Source organism: Phyllopteryx taeniolatus, chromosome 15, assembly GCF_024500385.1.
Source record: "Phyllopteryx taeniolatus isolate TA_2022b chromosome 15, UOR_Ptae_1.2, whole genome shotgun sequence".
In the NCBI taxonomy this organism is placed as follows: domain Eukaryota; kingdom Metazoa; phylum Chordata; class Actinopteri; order Syngnathiformes; family Syngnathidae; genus Phyllopteryx; species Phyllopteryx taeniolatus.
The window spans coordinates 2,659,488-2,676,480 of record NC_084516.1 but is presented as its reverse complement, the minus strand read 5'-3'; the positions used below and the strand labels follow the sequence as shown (position 1 = coordinate 2,676,480).

The 16,993-nt window shown below is 42.6% G+C and overlaps 2 protein-coding genes across 2 annotated transcripts; one reads left to right on the top strand and one right to left on the bottom strand.

The window, feature by feature from the left end:
- Positions 1 to 2,185: 2,185 nt before the first annotated feature.
- Positions 2,186 to 12,126, bottom strand: LOC133490102 (3-hydroxy-3-methylglutaryl-coenzyme A reductase-like). Its single transcript, XM_061799727.1, has 20 exons — positions 11,985 to 12,126; positions 11,232 to 11,401; positions 11,043 to 11,154; positions 10,879 to 10,966; positions 10,191 to 10,275; positions 9,998 to 10,103; positions 9,808 to 9,914; positions 9,254 to 9,373; positions 9,038 to 9,171; positions 8,150 to 8,388; positions 7,410 to 7,507; positions 7,138 to 7,332; positions 6,905 to 7,063; positions 5,790 to 5,947; positions 5,610 to 5,715; positions 5,266 to 5,436; positions 4,695 to 4,835; positions 4,424 to 4,582; positions 3,368 to 3,522; positions 2,186 to 2,554 (listed from the first exon to the last, which is right to left on the bottom strand). The coding sequence occupies exons 2-20, from the start codon at positions 11,394 to 11,396 to the stop codon at positions 2,503 to 2,505; spliced, it is 2,550 nt and encodes an 849-aa protein (XP_061655711.1). The 5' UTR covers positions 11,397 to 11,401; positions 11,985 to 12,126; the 3' UTR covers positions 2,186 to 2,502.
- On the top strand, positions 11,309 to 16,684 carry LOC133490109 (gastrula zinc finger protein XlCGF52.1-like). The gene is made up of 3 exons (XM_061799740.1): positions 11,309 to 11,450; positions 14,423 to 15,153; positions 15,459 to 16,684. Exons 1-3 carry the CDS (start codon positions 11,432 to 11,434, stop codon positions 15,582 to 15,584), a joined length of 876 nt encoding a protein of 291 aa, XP_061655724.1. The 5' UTR covers positions 11,309 to 11,431; the 3' UTR covers positions 15,585 to 16,684.
- The last annotated feature ends 309 nt before the right edge of the window (positions 16,685 to 16,993 follow it).

The window sequence follows — 16,993 nt, the reverse complement described above, 5'->3', positions numbered from 1 at the left end:
AAAGGTTCGATTTCTTCGTGGTTCCCTGCAGACTGACTTCTTATGGCAGTTCTATTTTTTACATTGATATTTGGAGAATTTTTTTTTTTTATTTGTTGAAATTTTAAAAACAGAATATACTTATGATAAAAAATATTGCTAGAAATTCAAATTCAGAAAATCCAACTCAGAAGAGACAGATTTTCGTAAGTGCTTTGATAGTCAACACCGCTTTGATTGTACAGTAGGACAATATTTACCGTGTACATTTATTATTTATATTATTGGTAGATTTGTTTGTGGTGTCCACGTGATTGCTGTATTAATTGTGAATATCATTTTCTTGGTTTTCAAAACGACCTTCCAGTGCGCTTCCAGAACACAACAAGTAAATAGTGGAGGAACACCCCCATCTTGTGGATATTTACGGTACTACAGAGCTGAACACATTTTCGAGTCCATTAACTTCCATCTAATATTTTTTTTAAAAATATAAAATCAGGATTCTTGCACAGTTGAGATTTCAGAATTCTATACTTTCCCCCCCCCCAAGTTTCCAGAATTTTGGGTGAATTTTTTTATTTTTTTTTACGACAATAGATGTGTATCATTCTGATTCTCTATATTCAGGTACGTCGCCAAATAGTTTCCAGAAGATTCTAGAAATGTCATGTCGCTCGTGCAACGCAAGAGGAACCGCAGAATGCGAGACAACCTTTGTGCTTTTTCCTGCAAACGACACACAAATGCCGCCAAGCTGGAGAGGTCGAACCAGCTCACACAGTCTTCAACTCCATCCATCCATCCATTTTCAACACCGTTTATCCTGGTCAGGGTCACCGGGCGCCGCAGCCTATCCCAGCTGACTTCGGGCGAAAGGCGGACTACACCCCGAACTGGTCGCCAGTCAGTCGCAGGGCACAAAAGTCTTGAACTCCTACTTTGAAATCCGAACACTGGTTTGAAACCCTACATTGAAACGCCAAAACACTCTTTAAAGCCTAATTTGAAACTTTAACCTTGTTATGAAACCGTACTTTCAAACCCTAACCCTGATTTGAAACCGTACTTTCAAACACTATTCGTGTTTTGAAACACTAACCCTGTCTTGAAACCGGACTTTGAAACTGTAACCCTTGTTTGAAACCCTAAAACTGTCTTTACTCTGTTTGGAAACCCTAACCCTTTTTTTAAAACCCTAACCCTGAGTTGAAATATTACTATGAAACACTAACCCTTGTTTGGAAGCCTAACCCCTTTTTGAAACCATACCTCGAAAGCCTTGAAACCCTGCTTTGAAACCAGAACCTTGTTCTGAAACCCTAACCCTGTTTTGAAACCCTACTTTGAAACCCTTACCATGTTTTGAAACCCGAATTTGAAACCCTAACCCTATATTGAAACTATTTGACACCCTAACCCTGTTTTGAAACCCTACCTTGAAACCCTAACCATGATTTAAAACTATACTTTGAAACCCTAACCCTGTTTTCAAGTCCTACTTCAAAACCGTAACCCTGATTTTAACCCTTAATTATAAACACCAACCCTGTTTTGAAACCCTACTCAGAAATCCTAAGTTTTGAAAACCTGCTTTGAAACCCTACTTTGAAACCAGAACCTTGTTTTGAAACCCTAACCCTGTTTTGAAACCCTAACCTTGTTTTGAAACCCGAATTTGAAACCCTAACCCTATTTTGAAACTCTATTTGACACCCAACCCTGTTTTGAAATGCTACCTTGAAATCCTAACCCCGTTTTGAAACCCAACTTTCAAGCCGTAACGATGGTTTGAAACCCTACCTTGAAACCCAAATCCTACTTTGAAACTCTAAACCTGTTTTGAGAGCATAACCCTGATTTGAAACCCTAACCTTGTTTTGAAACCTTACCTTGAAACCCTAGTTATTTTAAAACCCTACTTTGAAACCTTACCCTGGTTTAAAACCCTAACCTTGTTTTGAAACACTAACCCTGGTTTTAAACCCTACTTTGAAACCAGACTTATAAACCCCAACCCAGTTTGGAAACCCTACTTTCAAACCCTAACCCTGTTTTGAAACCTTAACCCCGGTTTGAAATCCTAACCCTGCTTTGAACGGGTAAACTTTTTTTTGCTTCTGCAATTCTGCTTTGTGTTCTCTTTTCTCGGAAAAATTGCACGAAACAAACCTTTCCCAGGAGAAACAAAGGCAAAAACATTGGCCAACGTAAAACCTTTATAATTTAATATTCTATCACACTCAAAATATACTTCACAGTTGCCAGTTTCTTTCGCCTTTCAAATGTGTAATGCATTCCCACCTATAAAGAGTCTTCTCATCGCCAAAAAAAAAAAAAAAAGACAAAGAAATCAAGCATTCAGAAAGAAAAGACAAGTGAGTTCATGCAGTGGCAAGTCCAGTCTCGAGTCATCCGACCGTCTCGACTCGGACGACGGGCGCGCCGCGCAGCCGCCGTTGACGCGGACCCGTGAGCGCCGGCGTATTTCTTCCACAGGAGAACCGACGGCGTCACGCAGCGTCACAAGGCGTCCTCTGAAGGCGACGACACGCCGGCTAAATTGGATTTGGACCTGAAACCAAGAAAGCGCTCATGACCAAACGTGACGCTGCAAAGTGCAACTTGCTTTCTTCCCAGAAGGAACCTGACTTTTTTTTCTTCTTGGAATTTTTGTTTTGTTTATGCGCTGCATAAATCCTGAGGACTTTTTTTTTTTTTTAGCAGGAGAATTTTTGAAAAATAAGCAAAAAATCTTTGCACATTGCAAACTTTTTGCTCAGACCCCCATAATTGGCTCTTTTTTTTGTTTTTAAAAAAAATTAAAATTAAAAAATGGTCTCCTCTGAGGAACTTTACTCTGAAAATGTTATTTTCTTATTGAAAAAAAATTTTCTTGGAAAAAAAAAACAGCATTATTTTTCTTTCTTGAAAACAAATTGAGGAAAAAAAAAAAAAGGCATTGGGATTTTGTAGAGAACAAAGGACTTTTTTTTTTGCTTCTTGAAAAAAAAAAAAACTTTCCTTTGCAAAAAAAGGCAAATATTTGTTTTTCTTCACAGAAAAATACCAGATAACTTTTTTTTCTTCCAAAAGAAGCAACTTTTTATCTTGTTGAAATAATCTCGTTTAAAAAAACAACATTATTTTCATGTCAAACAAAACTACAACTTTTGTCTTTGAAAAATAATCAACAACTCTTGTTCTGTAAATTTTTTCCCCTCGAAAAATAAATCCGCTTGTATTTCTTTTTTGAAAAAAAAAAGCAACTTTTTCTTCATGGAAAAAAAAAAAAGTTTCTTTTTCTTAAAAAGCACATCAAAACAGTTATTTTCCGTCTAGGACCAACACTCCCTGAATCTGAATGGCCAACTTTTTTTTCCCGAACCTGTTGTGTCTCATGTGACTCTTGACGAGGTGTCCCGCCTCCAAGGCAGCCATGAGGGAGAGCTCCCCTGCCAGGACGCTGGCACAGACCACGCGCGCCAGCTGCCGGGCGTTCTCGCCCGGCTGGTTGGGCCTGGTGCCTTGGACACCGAGCATCTATGCGCAAACACAACACATTCAAATAAATAAATAAACAACAACAATAATAATAATAAACACTTAAAACCCTTAATAAACAACTTTATTCCTGCAAAAGGGATTGTTTTCTTCATGGAAAAAACATGAATTTATTCTCATTTAAAGATGCCACTTTTTTTTTCTGGGGGAAAAAAATATATATTTTCAGAAAAAGAAAAAAAACTCTTCTTGGACTTGGAAAAATTATTGGAAAAAAATCAAGATGACTTTTTTTTTTTAAAAATAAAGAAAATACAACTATGATCTTTTTCACGGGGAAAAATAAGACTTCTGACTTTTGGGGGTTAAAAAAAACAAAAACAAAAAAGGCCTTTCCGCTTGGGAAAATTCAGTAACATTTTTTCCCCTTCATCGAAAAAAACAATTTCGTATTGTAAATAAAGAAAAAAAAATACTTTTTAGAAAATTCAGGACTTTTTTTTCTTTTTAGAAAAAATAACTTATTTTATCTTTGAAAAACATATACCCAGATGAGTTTTTTTCTTTCCCAGAATTTTTTTGCCTCGAAAATTTTACTTCTCATATGAAAAATAACCAAAATTTGTTTATTTTTAAATACTTTTTTTTTAAACTACTACTTCTTATTAGGTAACTTTTTTTCTGCACTGAAAAAGAACTCTTTCCTTATTGAACATCAAACATTTTATTTTTTTTCCCCTGGAAGTAAAATGTAAAAAAATTTTTCCGCCTATAAAATAACTTTTCTTTCTGCTGGGGAAAAAAAAAAAAAAGTTTTTCCTCTCTGGATAAAAACACCAAAAACAAAAATAGACGACTTTTGTATTTCCTTCACAGAATAGTTTTTCTCCTGAAAAACAAACAAACCCAAGGGAAAACAACTTTTTTGTTTGTTTGTTACCTGCAAACAGGCCTGCTGCGGCGGCAGGTTGGTGCCACCGCCGACGGTGCCCACCTCGAGGGAGGGCATGGTGCAGCTGATGTAGAGGTCCTCGCCACCCGGCCCGGTCGCTTCCATCTGCGTGATGCAGTTGGCGCTGCCTACCGTCTGCGCGGGGTCCTGCCAAAGATCGACCGATTGAAGCATTTTACACGCAAACAGATAATTAATAATAATAATTATTATATAATTTGTCCGTCTCGGTGGCTATTTGGGTCGAATGTCGTCTCACCTGCCCGCAGGCGATGAAGATGGCCGCCACGATGTTGGCGGCGTGCGCGTTGAAGCCGCCGACGCTGCCCGCCATGGCCGAGCCCACCAGGTTCTTGTTGATGTTGAGCTCCACCAGCGCCGCTGTGCTGCTCTTCAGCACCTAGTTTCAAATAACAAAAACACCCCCCCCCCAAAAAAGCATGCTTTATTTCATCCCAGGCCAACAATGGCACGGGCTAATTTTTGATTTGGTGATCTGTCTGATTTGGAGAAAAAAATAATTGAACTATTATGATTAAAATGACTTTAAAATAGAAAAAGAGAGACTATTCTTATGAGTAATTTTTTCATGAAAAAACAAATAAGAATTACTTCACCACTGCTTTTTAAGACCCGGTTTTGGACGTGACTTTATTTCCCTAAAGAAGAAATTCATTTCTGGCAGAATTCTTGTACTGTTACTAATTTTTCTCAACAAAATACAAACATTAAGACTTCTTTTCTTTTGCAATAAAAAAAAAAATAAACAAAAAAAAACATTCAGGGCCCTTACTGCTCTTTCGCAACTGGGTTTGTTTTGCTCCCGTTACCTCGCGGACCACCTTGGCGGGGACGGTGGCCTCGCTCACGGCGCACTTGCCCCGCCCCAGGATCCAGTTGATGGCGGCCGACTTCTTGTCGGTGCAAAAGTTGCCGCTGACGGAGAGAACCACCACGTCGGCGTGCTGCTGCCGTAGCCGGTGCAGAGCTTTTTCACAGCCCTACACACGCACATTTTATTATTTCCACCAGGGAAATCATTTTCTTTTTTTTCAGAATCAGGTGAACTCATTGTAAACAATATCCATGACTTTTATGAGCAGAAGATGGTTGTCTGTTTATATACTGTATATGATATACATATATATTTTTGTTAATTAGACACTAGCCATACCTTTGAGAGCATGTTCATGCCCATGGCATCGCCCGTGTGCGCCTCGAAGCGGATGTAGAGGTTCCTGCCCGCTAAGCCCACCAGCATTTTCTCCAGCCGGGCGAACCTGGTCAGGACAAGAACGTTTCGGAAGCCCGACAGCGACAGTTTGCCGACGCGGGGCGGCGTCCGTGAACGAACCTGCTGGTCTGGTCGAAGGCGTCCTTGATGACGGCGAAGCCCTCCACGCTCTCCAGCCACGCTTTGACCTCGGCGGCGCGGCAGGCCGAGGGCAGACGCACCACGGGACCCCGAGTCATGCTGTCGGCCAGAACTCTGCTGTGGCAGCCCCCGCTCAGCTGCGGCACAATATTATTGCTTAGTAGCAAATGTTATTTGTGCAACAAAAATACGCACACTCAACATGTATGCTTTTTTTTTCTTCCTGAAACAAATAAACAAAAAACAAACATTTTTCTTCTCTTGTAAAAATTACCTCATTCTCGGGAAAAAAATAAAATAAATAAATAAATAAATATCACCATTCTCAAAAAACTACTATAGTTTTCATTGCAACATTACTAATTCATTCTTGATAAACAATTAATTTGCCTTTGGTTAAAAAAAACCCATCAAATCCATCCATCCATTTTCTGAGCCGCTTCTCCTCACAAGGGTCGCGGGCGTGCTGGAGCCTATCCCGGCTATCATCGGGCAGGAGGCGGGCTACACCTGGAACTGGTCGCCAGCCAATTGCAGGGCACATATCAACAAACAACCATTCACACTCACATTCACACCTACGGGCAATTTAGAGTTGTCAATTAACCTACTGTGCATGTTTTTGGGATGTGCGAGGAAACCGTGCCCGGAGAAAACCCACGCAGGCACGGGGAGAACATGCAAACTCCACACAGGCGGGGACGGGGATTGAACCCCGGTCCTCAGAACTGTGAGGCAGACGCTCTAACTAGTCTTCCACCGTGCCGCCACCTATCAAATGTATCTTGAAAAAAGTTTGTGTTTTGTTCAAGAATACTTTTTTCCCAAGGGGGGAAAAAAAAATCCTGAAAAAAAAAATAGGACTTCGTTTTTGTAAGATTGGAAAAAAAATATTAATAATAATATGATATTGTTAGCCATCTAATGCAAATATTAAAACAAAATTAAAACGGGTTAAAATAAGATTTTATTATAGATTATATCTCGAAAAAAATAATTAGAAAAAATATTACTTTGGAAAAAAAGATTCTCAAAAAAAAAAAAAAAAACGTTTTTAGGGTTTTGTAAAGGGTTGATGTCTTGTTCACACTTACGGAGAGAGCCCTGCAGCCTCGGTTGGTGCTGGCCACAAGGCAGCCCTCGGTGGTCGCCATGGGAACGTAAAATCGCACGCCGTCCAAGGGCAGCGGGCCGGCCACGCCCACCGGCACCGGCACGTAGCCGATGACGTTCTCGCAGCACGTGCCCATCACCTGCCGTGCGGGAACACATGAACAACTTGATTCTGTTAGAAATGAACACAAGAGAGTGTAAATGTTGCCGTTACCTTGGCGTAATCGTAGTTCTTGTACGGGAGCGACGACAAGGCGGCGGGAACGGGAAGCTCGGTGGACAACATCTCCCTCCTGATGGCCACGCCCCTCTCGGCGGTCTCCAGCACGGCGTCCAGCTTGTAGTTGAGGATGTGACGTGACGCCACCAGGTTGATCACCTCGCCGTCGCTGAGGCAACGGGGCCCTCGCTGAGAAGACGCCACGCGGTCACCGTCCGACATCGCGGCCGCGGCTTTGACTTTGCGGCGGTCGGGAGAGAGCTCACCTGCGGATCCGCGAGGACGTCCAGACATTCATCCAACGTGCGAGGCGAAGCTTCAGCTTGGGATTCATCGGGAGCCGCCGGAGACGGACTGGCCTTCGCTGTGGACCAAGCCAAGTAATTATGACTTCAAACAGAGGAATACTCTTGGCAAAATAAGAATTTAATTTTATTTCTCTTCACTTGAAACCCCCCCAAAAAATATTTAGTGAAACCAAAAACTTCTCCCTCAATAATACAACTATATTCTTGTAAGATTACTATTTTCATCTTGAAAATCTACTAGTTTGTTAATGGTGTTACTACGCATTTGTCAATTGTGAATTTGCCTTTTGGCAGACTTTTGTGGGAAACTATCCTCCATTATTCCCTGTGCTCAGGCCAAAGCCGTGTCCAACACAAAAATAGCACTTTGGCGCCATCTTGTTGCCAAGGTATTATACAAGAGTGAGCTGAAGAGCTTAAATTAATCAGGCCTTGTCTAATAATATCCATAATAATGCAGAGCACTTAGGAAAAAAAAGTGCTCTGCTGCCATCTTGCGGCATGTATATGTGATTATAAAGGTGTCAGCAGATTTTTGCTATTTGAGAAGACGGTAAAGGGATACAGTTTATTTTTTATAGGAATATTTTTTTCTCTAGAAAGAAATAACACCTCCTTCCCTCATGTGACCCGATGAGGCTTCTTATAAATGACATAATTGCTGCTTTGTCATGAATGGAACCAATCAGGAGCCTCACCTTCCTCCCTGCACTCAAGTTTCGACTGCGCCGCTGCGGTCGCGCTCTTGTTGGCTTTGGCGGCGATGAAGTCCATCCTGCAGCAGGCGTCGGCCGCCGCGAGCCTTTGGGCGGGAGGCGAGCCGCCCGAGGAACTCTTGATGGACAGCGACGACTGGGCCTCGCTCTGCTCGAAGAAGACGTACTTGACGGCGAGCAGCAGGGCCAGGCTGAGCGTGATCACCTGCTCCAGGTCCACCCTGTGGGACCACAGCGCACCGCCGCAATCCGGATCAAATTCGTTCTTTTGCTTTTCGATTGCTAATTGAAATTCAGTAATTATGTCAGACACAACGCATCAAACCAATTACAGTAACATTTTAAAAAATGGTCCACAACTGTCCCCTAAAAAAAAAAAAGTCTCAAATCCCTATAGATACCACAAGATGGCAGCAAAGTTCCACTTTTCTGTTTGACGGGGCTAGGGCCTGAATAAATGAGGCTACTCCACGCGAGGCTAGAACACAATTTTAATCGGGAACAGCCATATTTTTTCAAGTCATATTTTCAACTGGTGACAAAAACAGAACACAGGTGAGTTTTTCCAGTGTTTAGCGTAAGTTAAGTTCCCACACCCCCCAAGATATCTGCGAATATGCGGGCTAACACCGTAATATTGCTAATAGATCACTTGATGGAACCCGGTCCTGATCCATACTGAATATGGTGGCTAACAAGCTAACACAAGCTTGCTAATGCTCGTAATGCTGTTTTTTTTTTTGCATTAGATGAAAAGAACAACCTAGTCAGCCACATTTTTTTTTGTATTTCCAAATGAAGATGGAAAGAACGAATGATACACAAATTTAACAGCAATCTAATTGCTCACTCGACTTTTTTTCTTCTTACCCATTCAGTTGCAGCGGCAGCATGGAGGCGCCGTGCTCCAGCGTCTTGCTCGTGGACCCCGCTGCCGTCCGGTTGCGCCCGGGGTGCTCGGCCGCCAGTCGCGCGTGAGCGTGGACCAGAGCGAGTCCGAGAGACTAAAAAGTTGAAAGAAGCTTCAGTACAAGTAAAGTAAAACTCGTTGACCGCGCTCAGATGAATGCTGCTGCTCCGACTGACCATGATGAGCTTCACTCTCTGCGTCACGGGATTGGGCTTGTTGTGCTCTTCTTCAGCCAGCACGTGGGCGAAGTGGCTCAGCTGCCAAATGGGGCGACCCTCGCGACTTTCCATCGACAACTGCGCGCGCACACGCAACCAAAAAATGTAAACAAAACAACAGAGACCTCCAACCGAGGCTTGATACTGTTATAATGTTTTTATTTTATTTTTTTAAAGATTTGAGTGTTTATTATAATATGAACAGTAGGGAAACATGTTTCCCAATGTCCAGGGAAATTCTTACTGTCCACATGGATGTCAAGTTGCCAACATATTTGAAAATAGAGAAAGATAAATAATTTAAAGCAAACAAAAAACTAGACAATTCGAGGCATAACAATTAAACCTCAACTTAAGACCTAGTTTTACTCTTTCGCATTTGGTGAAACCAGACCTCGTATGCAATTAGCCCTGACATCTGGATTTTGGCCTGTTTTACTGCCCCCCGTCTCCCCCAAATAAACTTGATTTTCTATATTTAACGTGTTGGCTGCCATTTTCAGCCACCTTACCTCCAAAACCAGCGAGACACAAGCTGGGAAAAAAGTCATGAAGACAAAGTAGTTGGCCAGCACCGACATGCAGCTGAAACAGCACATGATCTCCAGCTGCGGCACACCTGGAGAACACGAAACCATCTCAGTGATCTCGACAACGTCATCATCATCATCATCAGCCGCGTCAAGCAGAAAGCGTCCTTACCTGACATGGTGCCGATCCCGATGACCAGACACTCCACCAGAGCATCCAGCGTGAAGGTGGGACCTAAGATGGCCATGCCCTCAGAGATGTTCTCCCTCACTTCCTCCTAAACCCCCGCACACACACACACAATACACTGGTCAGTGTTAACACTCCCTGCGTGAAGAGGCCGCGTCATATTGGGCACACGCACCTGAGAGTTGGAGCTGAGGGCAAACTTGGCCAGCGTGCAGGCTTTGGACAGGTCGATGAGGAGGAGGAAGAAAGGTAACGCTTCACTGCGGGAGGAAGAGGAAAGGTTTTTATTGCGAGTGCATTCCTTCAATTGCAGAGAGTCTCAGGCATCAATAAGGGGGAGCCTGTAAAAAGTTGTTTTTTTCCCCCTTGTGTTGATATTAAATCATTCTACATATTTTCAAAATAGTAAAAAAAAAAAAAAAAAAAAGAAATGCTTACATTATTTTATCCAAATAAATTGTATTGGAGGTTAATTAGAGGCATGTTTTATGGTGGCAAGTGTGTGTTTACTCCTATTTAACATGAGTTGGAATGTGATTGGTTAATTCAGAACATGGCCACTTCTCCAGTTATAAGAGGGTGTGCAGACTTGTGCAGCCACGTGATCTCAGTTCTTTATTTGTACTTCCCCTGTTGAAAAACATATGCACGGATGTGTGTCTACTTTTTCTATCCACTGTACATATAAAAAAAAAAAATTTAATCAAAAGGAGATCATCTGTTGTGTCTGTTTATTATTATTTTTTTTTTATAAAAATGTTTTGCTTTTCTGGCTATAAAAAGAAGAAGAAAAAACCCTCACTAAATTTAGGAAATTATGGCCTGAAATAAAGTTAGCGATGAAACCGATTTGGACGACTTACTTGAGGCCCGTCAGCTCTCTGCCAAAAAAGTGGATGACGACCGAGCTGAAAACAAAGCTGGAGAATAGTGTAAATAAACCGGCGATACCTGCGGGAGACAAAAATAAACATCTCGTGAGCTTCAACGGCAGCTCAAACGTCTCAAGAGATGCCGTGACACCGACCCAGAATGTACTTGGAGCCCAGCCGTCGGAGGGTCTTAAACTGGAAGTAGATGTAAATGATAGCCATGCAGCGCGTCACAGTCAGGATGACGGTGTCGCTGCTGCGGGTCGGCTAAAAAAAGAGAACACGTATGAGCAGGTGTCAGACACAAAGCGAATGAGGGTTCTTCCCGGTCGTAAACGCTTCACCTCGTCGTCCACTTTGGGACAGTCTTTCCAGCTGCACGCGCGGCTGCTGGAGGCCAGGCCGTTCATGGACATGAGACAGACGGTGAGCGCCAGCGTGCCGATGATCACCTCCCACGGGTGGGCGGCCACCAGCAGGCCGTGGAGCCGGAACAGCCGTGCTAACATGGTCTCTGGAAGGACAAACACATCGCACTCAGTCAATGGGGAGTCAATATACAGGTAGATCTCAATAAATTACAATATATTCGAGGTTTATTTTTTTTTTTGATGACGTACCTAAAGATGGTAAATTGTGCAACAGAAGACTGCAATTGACTAGTAAATGTGAACAATTAGCTGGTGAATGCAATAGGGACATAGCCTGAAGGGTCCACTACAAATTTGAGAACAGTAAATGACATGTAAAATACAACAAAAAAAAACAATGTTATCAAAACAATACAACAAGGTGTAGCGAACTAGTGGTGTGAAATTACATTAAAAGGCAGCAAGCTAACGTTGAACGGAGAACAAATATCACCATTTGACTATACACATAAACATACTGACAGAATTACGCTCCACTTAGGAGCATTTCTCGCGTCAACATATATAAACTACGACAGGGTTAAAGATGGAGCTAGCCTGCTAACGCTAGCATTAGCCGTCCATCACGCCCATTGAAATTACGAAAGTCAGGCGGAAAAAAAAGTTACTTATTCGCTCAGCGAGGGCAACACTCTTCCGTAATAAGACGGTTAAAATCATACGTACCTTAAAAAAATAAGTTTTCCGGTGGTCAAGCGGTCGTTTTCATGATAGTAATCCGGTGTCGCCTTCAGAGACGTGTCGCTTCCATTGCTTGACTGGACGACGTAATCCGGAAGTGGTGACGCACGTAAAATACGTCATCTGTAAATTTACGTATATGACGACATACTGGTGCGGGGTGAAAAGCCAACGTCGCATCTTTAAAACAAATACTTTAAAGAGAAATAAGAACAATTATTTTTTTAAATATATATTTTAAGTAAAAGTATTGAATTATATGTTGCTACTGTAAGAGTTGAATAAACCATAAAATGGCTAGTCATGCACATGGCTAGGATAAATCAGCGGGTCTGCCATATTGGATGTGGCAAACCTGCCCCTGGCTTAAACTAATGCAATAACAGTAAAAGTTTGACAGTTTGGTTATTTAGTTATTTGGACACTATGAAGAGGAGCAGCTGACTGTGACAAGGTGACAAAAATAATTCTAAAAAATTAAGTAAAACGTAACGTTGAATAATTAGGTCGTGAAACTGTTTAAATGTGCAGAAGCTTAAATAAAAATAAACTTCTTCCTCAATACTACCCCCAACCCCCCGATAAAAAATGACTACTCCATACTATGTTGACTGTTGATTGCCTTTGGGGACCCCTAGTGGTCATGAAGCTCAAAGCAGGTTCTTATTTCGACTATATAGATAAATTCATAGACTTCGACAGTTCAATTCAAACCATATACAAATGGCAAATTAATTTACCCTATCGAGGACCAGTGGAAAAGATAATGGATGGAATAAGTTATGGTGTTTTGTCACTGTACAAAATAAAAATGGTCATACTCATGCAGATGAACACATTGTTTGGGTGTACAGTGAACCATATTGCATCAGTAAAAGACCCTATAATCACAGTTCAGTGGATGATTTGTTTTTGAACCTTATTTTTTTCATCCCTTCAAAACATGAACGGAGTGTCGGGAGTATCTTCATAAAGTAGAATACTGTATACTAAAAAAAAAATACTATTATTATTGTAGGAGTTCAATTCAAAAAATAATATAAATCCATGGGGAAATACTTTTCACAGGACCGATCCCTACCGTATTTCTATGTTTAAAAGAAATTTTATTTAATTTTCTTTTACATCCCTTCCGATGTGTAATACACTTGCATTCAAAATGATCCAACCCCCCCGCGCCCCATTGCATCACTCTGCTCAAGAATACAGTCGCTTGGCCTCCCTGCTTGCTTCTCATTCACTATGGAGACGTAACAACAACAAATGATCCTACTACTTCCGGGTGACATTTCAAAACAACAGTACTGTTTTTAGGTTTTGGCGCGAACGATAAGTACGTTCTTACGTACGTTTTGTCTTCAGCGTAAAAAGATAAAACACATTTGTGTGCTACTATCGAGTTGAGCGCCTGCTTACTGTCCGCAAAAGAATTCTACTCGGTATTTTTGTTATTTTATTTTGAAATATACCAAAAATTGACTTCCTCCATTTGAGGATTGACGGCAGGAGATCGCAGAGGGAGGCAAGAGCAGCGATGGAACAACACCTGCAGTTGCTTTCCAATTCTGAACGGAAACTGCAAAACGAAGGTATGTGAAGTTTATTTGCAAAAAAAAAAAAAATCGTTTTACGAACGAAGCAGGGTCGGCACTAAAAGCTCAACTTAGCCGCGGCGGTCACGCAGCCGGCTAACTGCTGCTAGCTGCCGCCTCAGTGTTGTGATGATGTCAGGATGCTTTCTACAGCTTTTTAGTTCAGTGGTGCTCAACGCTTCTCACCTTTTCCTTTCCTCCACCCATTTTTTTTTATTTATGTTAATAACAATGAAGTAAATAGCCCAAAAATAGCCATTGAAAACATGCACGTCTTATTTTTCGACAACTACACATGCTTATGTGTTTAAAGTATCTTTCAGCTGACCTTATGCAGGAGCGAAGGATTAACGTGGCAACTGCATATTCTTACAGGAATACACTACTCGCAAAACGTTAGAGATATTTTCGTCATTGAATTTGCAGATGGACCAAAAAATGGATTATAACCTTTTACAAGGTGAACTCATTTTGACCTTTGCAAAACTTTTGCGTGTCCAACTTTTCAGTTCCATCTTGAGACCAAGACGACCCTTAACAGTTGAACAACAACTCATGCGGACAAACAATATAACAATACTCCCAGGCGTATATTTTGTATCCTCCAAAAATAACTAATATTCCTGCATCTTACTGAGCAGTTGTGACCGTCTTCTTTGTGTATACTTTATATATTATACTGCTCTGTATTAAAACATGAAATCACGACACACAAACTGTTTAATTATTTTGAGTTTCCAGCTCGGTCATGGAAACAAGTAATACTCGAGTCAAGGCACAACTGTATGTTCGTGTTTTCCAGTTGATTTGTAGCGTGTCTGTGTATTTCAGCGTTGCCGCCGGACGTCTTGAAAGTGATCGTCGTCAAAGAGGAGCGGCAGGAGTGGAGCTCCGGCACGGAGGAAGAGGAGGAGCCGCGGGCGGCCCTCGTTAGGGACGAAGAGAACGAACTAAGGGAGGCGGATCGCAACGACGTCTCGTCCACAGGCGTCCCAGTGAAGAGCGAAGACGGCGAGCCAGACACATCGCTCCGAACCAGCCGGGCGGAACGCGACGGAGGGTCAGAAACGGACCCTCGTTTGGATCCGCTGTCGTCGCCCTCGTCTGAAACGGACGACAGCGACGAGACAAACGAACTTCTGGCGAGCGGGGAGGCGAGACGCCACGCCGGCGAGAAACGCTTCAGCTGCTCCGAATGCGACAAAACCTTCGACCACAAGCGCAACCTGAAGAGACACATGCGGCGCCACACGGGCGAGAAACCCTTCTGCTGCCCGGTGTGCAGCAAAACATTCCGTCAGCGCTCGAACTTAGTGGTGCACTCGCGCACTCACACGGGGGTGAAGCCTTTCTCCTGCTCGCTGTGCGACACCAGCTTCAGTCAGCGCATCTCCCTGGTGCTGCACGTGCGGACGCACACCGGAGAGAAGCCCTTCCCGTGCTCGGTTTGCGGCGAGCGCTTCTCTCGGAAGGGCACCGTGATGTCGCACATGCGCCGCCACACCGGCGAGAAACCCTTCAGCTGCGCCGCGTGTGCCAAGCGCTTCGCGTTCAAGTGTCAGGTGAGCAAGCATAAGTGCGCCGGGGCCCACAGCGGCGGCAAATGAGAGAAGCGGCAGGAATCGAGGCAACTCGGACGCCTGAGCCCCTTTCACGCTGCCTTACGGGCAAATTGGCACTTCAGAGACGGCGGCAGAGCGTTGTCTGATAGTAGCCGCTGGTCAGCGCAAGCAAGGACTTTACACTAGCGCACATTTACTACATTTACAACCTCAGTGATCATTTGTCCCCAGGAAAATAGATTTATTTATTCCCAACAGTCTCTTCCAGTACTGTATGTGGATTCTTTTATTTTTCCTCCCATCAGATTTCAACCTCCTGTGTGTTGCCAGTAAGAATTCAGATGAATTCCAGCGCGCCGGACCTCAATGATGTCAGGACTTTTCGGCGCTGTGATTGGTTGGTCAGAGCAAGCCGAGTTGGACTAGCGTAACACATCTGTAGCGATCGGCGACCATTAATATATTTAATAATAAAGCATTTCTGGTGAGTGTACTGTATTTGTATTTTTTATGTCTAATGTAAGTAAAAAATTTTTGGTTGTCATCGTGTTATTAGATCAATATTAATTGGATGATGTGCGTGGCACTGCTGCTAGCTGTTGTATTGCGTTATTGCATAGTATTGATGGTTTGTACAATTGCGTTGATGTGATACCGGTGCTACGAAGAGGTGGATTGATTCGGGGAAATCACGACTGAGGGCCCAGGTCACCAAATTCGTGGCCAGTGAGTCTTGGCTGTTAAACTCGGCTACAATGTCGCGTCTTCCAACGCGCTACGCTACGGAACCCAAGATGAGACCGGCTACCACGTTGAACAGAAACATGCAAGCTAATTACAACTACGTTCAGGTAATGGCGAGTTGGATTTTTAATTGTTTAATTATTATTATTTTTGTATATGTCGGTCCGTTGAAATATGTCTTGACAGGAAACCAGGTGCAAAAAAGGCTGGGAACCGTTTTACTGTGCTGACAAATTATCAGCGATGTCGTCATCGAATCGACTAGAAAAAAATCGTAACTCGTTCAACCCCTAGTGGCCATTGAGTCTCGGGTGCTAAACTTCATATTGGCCTTACCTACCGGCGACGTGGCGTCTCATTTGCAAATTTGGGGGTCCGCTTCAACCCCACAACGAGCTGGGGAACAACCGGGTTAAGAATCGGGGTACACACACCGATAATCGGGATGATTTTTTTTTGCCCTCAAACTAAGTAAACAGAGATTGATGTCTCTAAAAGCTGATCCTCAATCGATTATCTTGCGGTGTGTGGAGTAATCGTTTTCCCTCGGGTTTGGGTCCGACAATCGTTAACGTTAAACCTGTTCAATATTTCCGACGGAAATAGAACGATAGCCAATCAGGAGGCTCGCTGAAGCTGCCGATGTTGCCGGACAAAAATAGAGACGCAACCGCTTGAGTACTGTTGAGTGTTTGTATTAAGTGTCGATACTGCAATAGTGGACCGTCTCAGATGTCCAATAACTGAGGACGCCATGTGACAAATAAAGGGACTTATTTGTTTCAAATGTCCGTCTGTATGTCTGATTTAATCTTTCAAGATATTTGTATGCACAGAAGAATATATATATTACATACACAAATAATTACACAAATGTTTGTTAGAAAATTGTCCAACACTGTCCCTGGCGATACCACGATGCATATTGTGCCTTCTTTGAGGAGTAGCATTTTTGTTTTTTGTTTTTTCCGGAGTGGTTTATTTAATAAAACGCCTTATTTAACAGCGTAGCTCAAAATTTCCATTGCTGAATTCGTAGAACAAATCTGATGAACATGTCACCAATTGCTATTATATTTTTTGAAATTGTAAACAG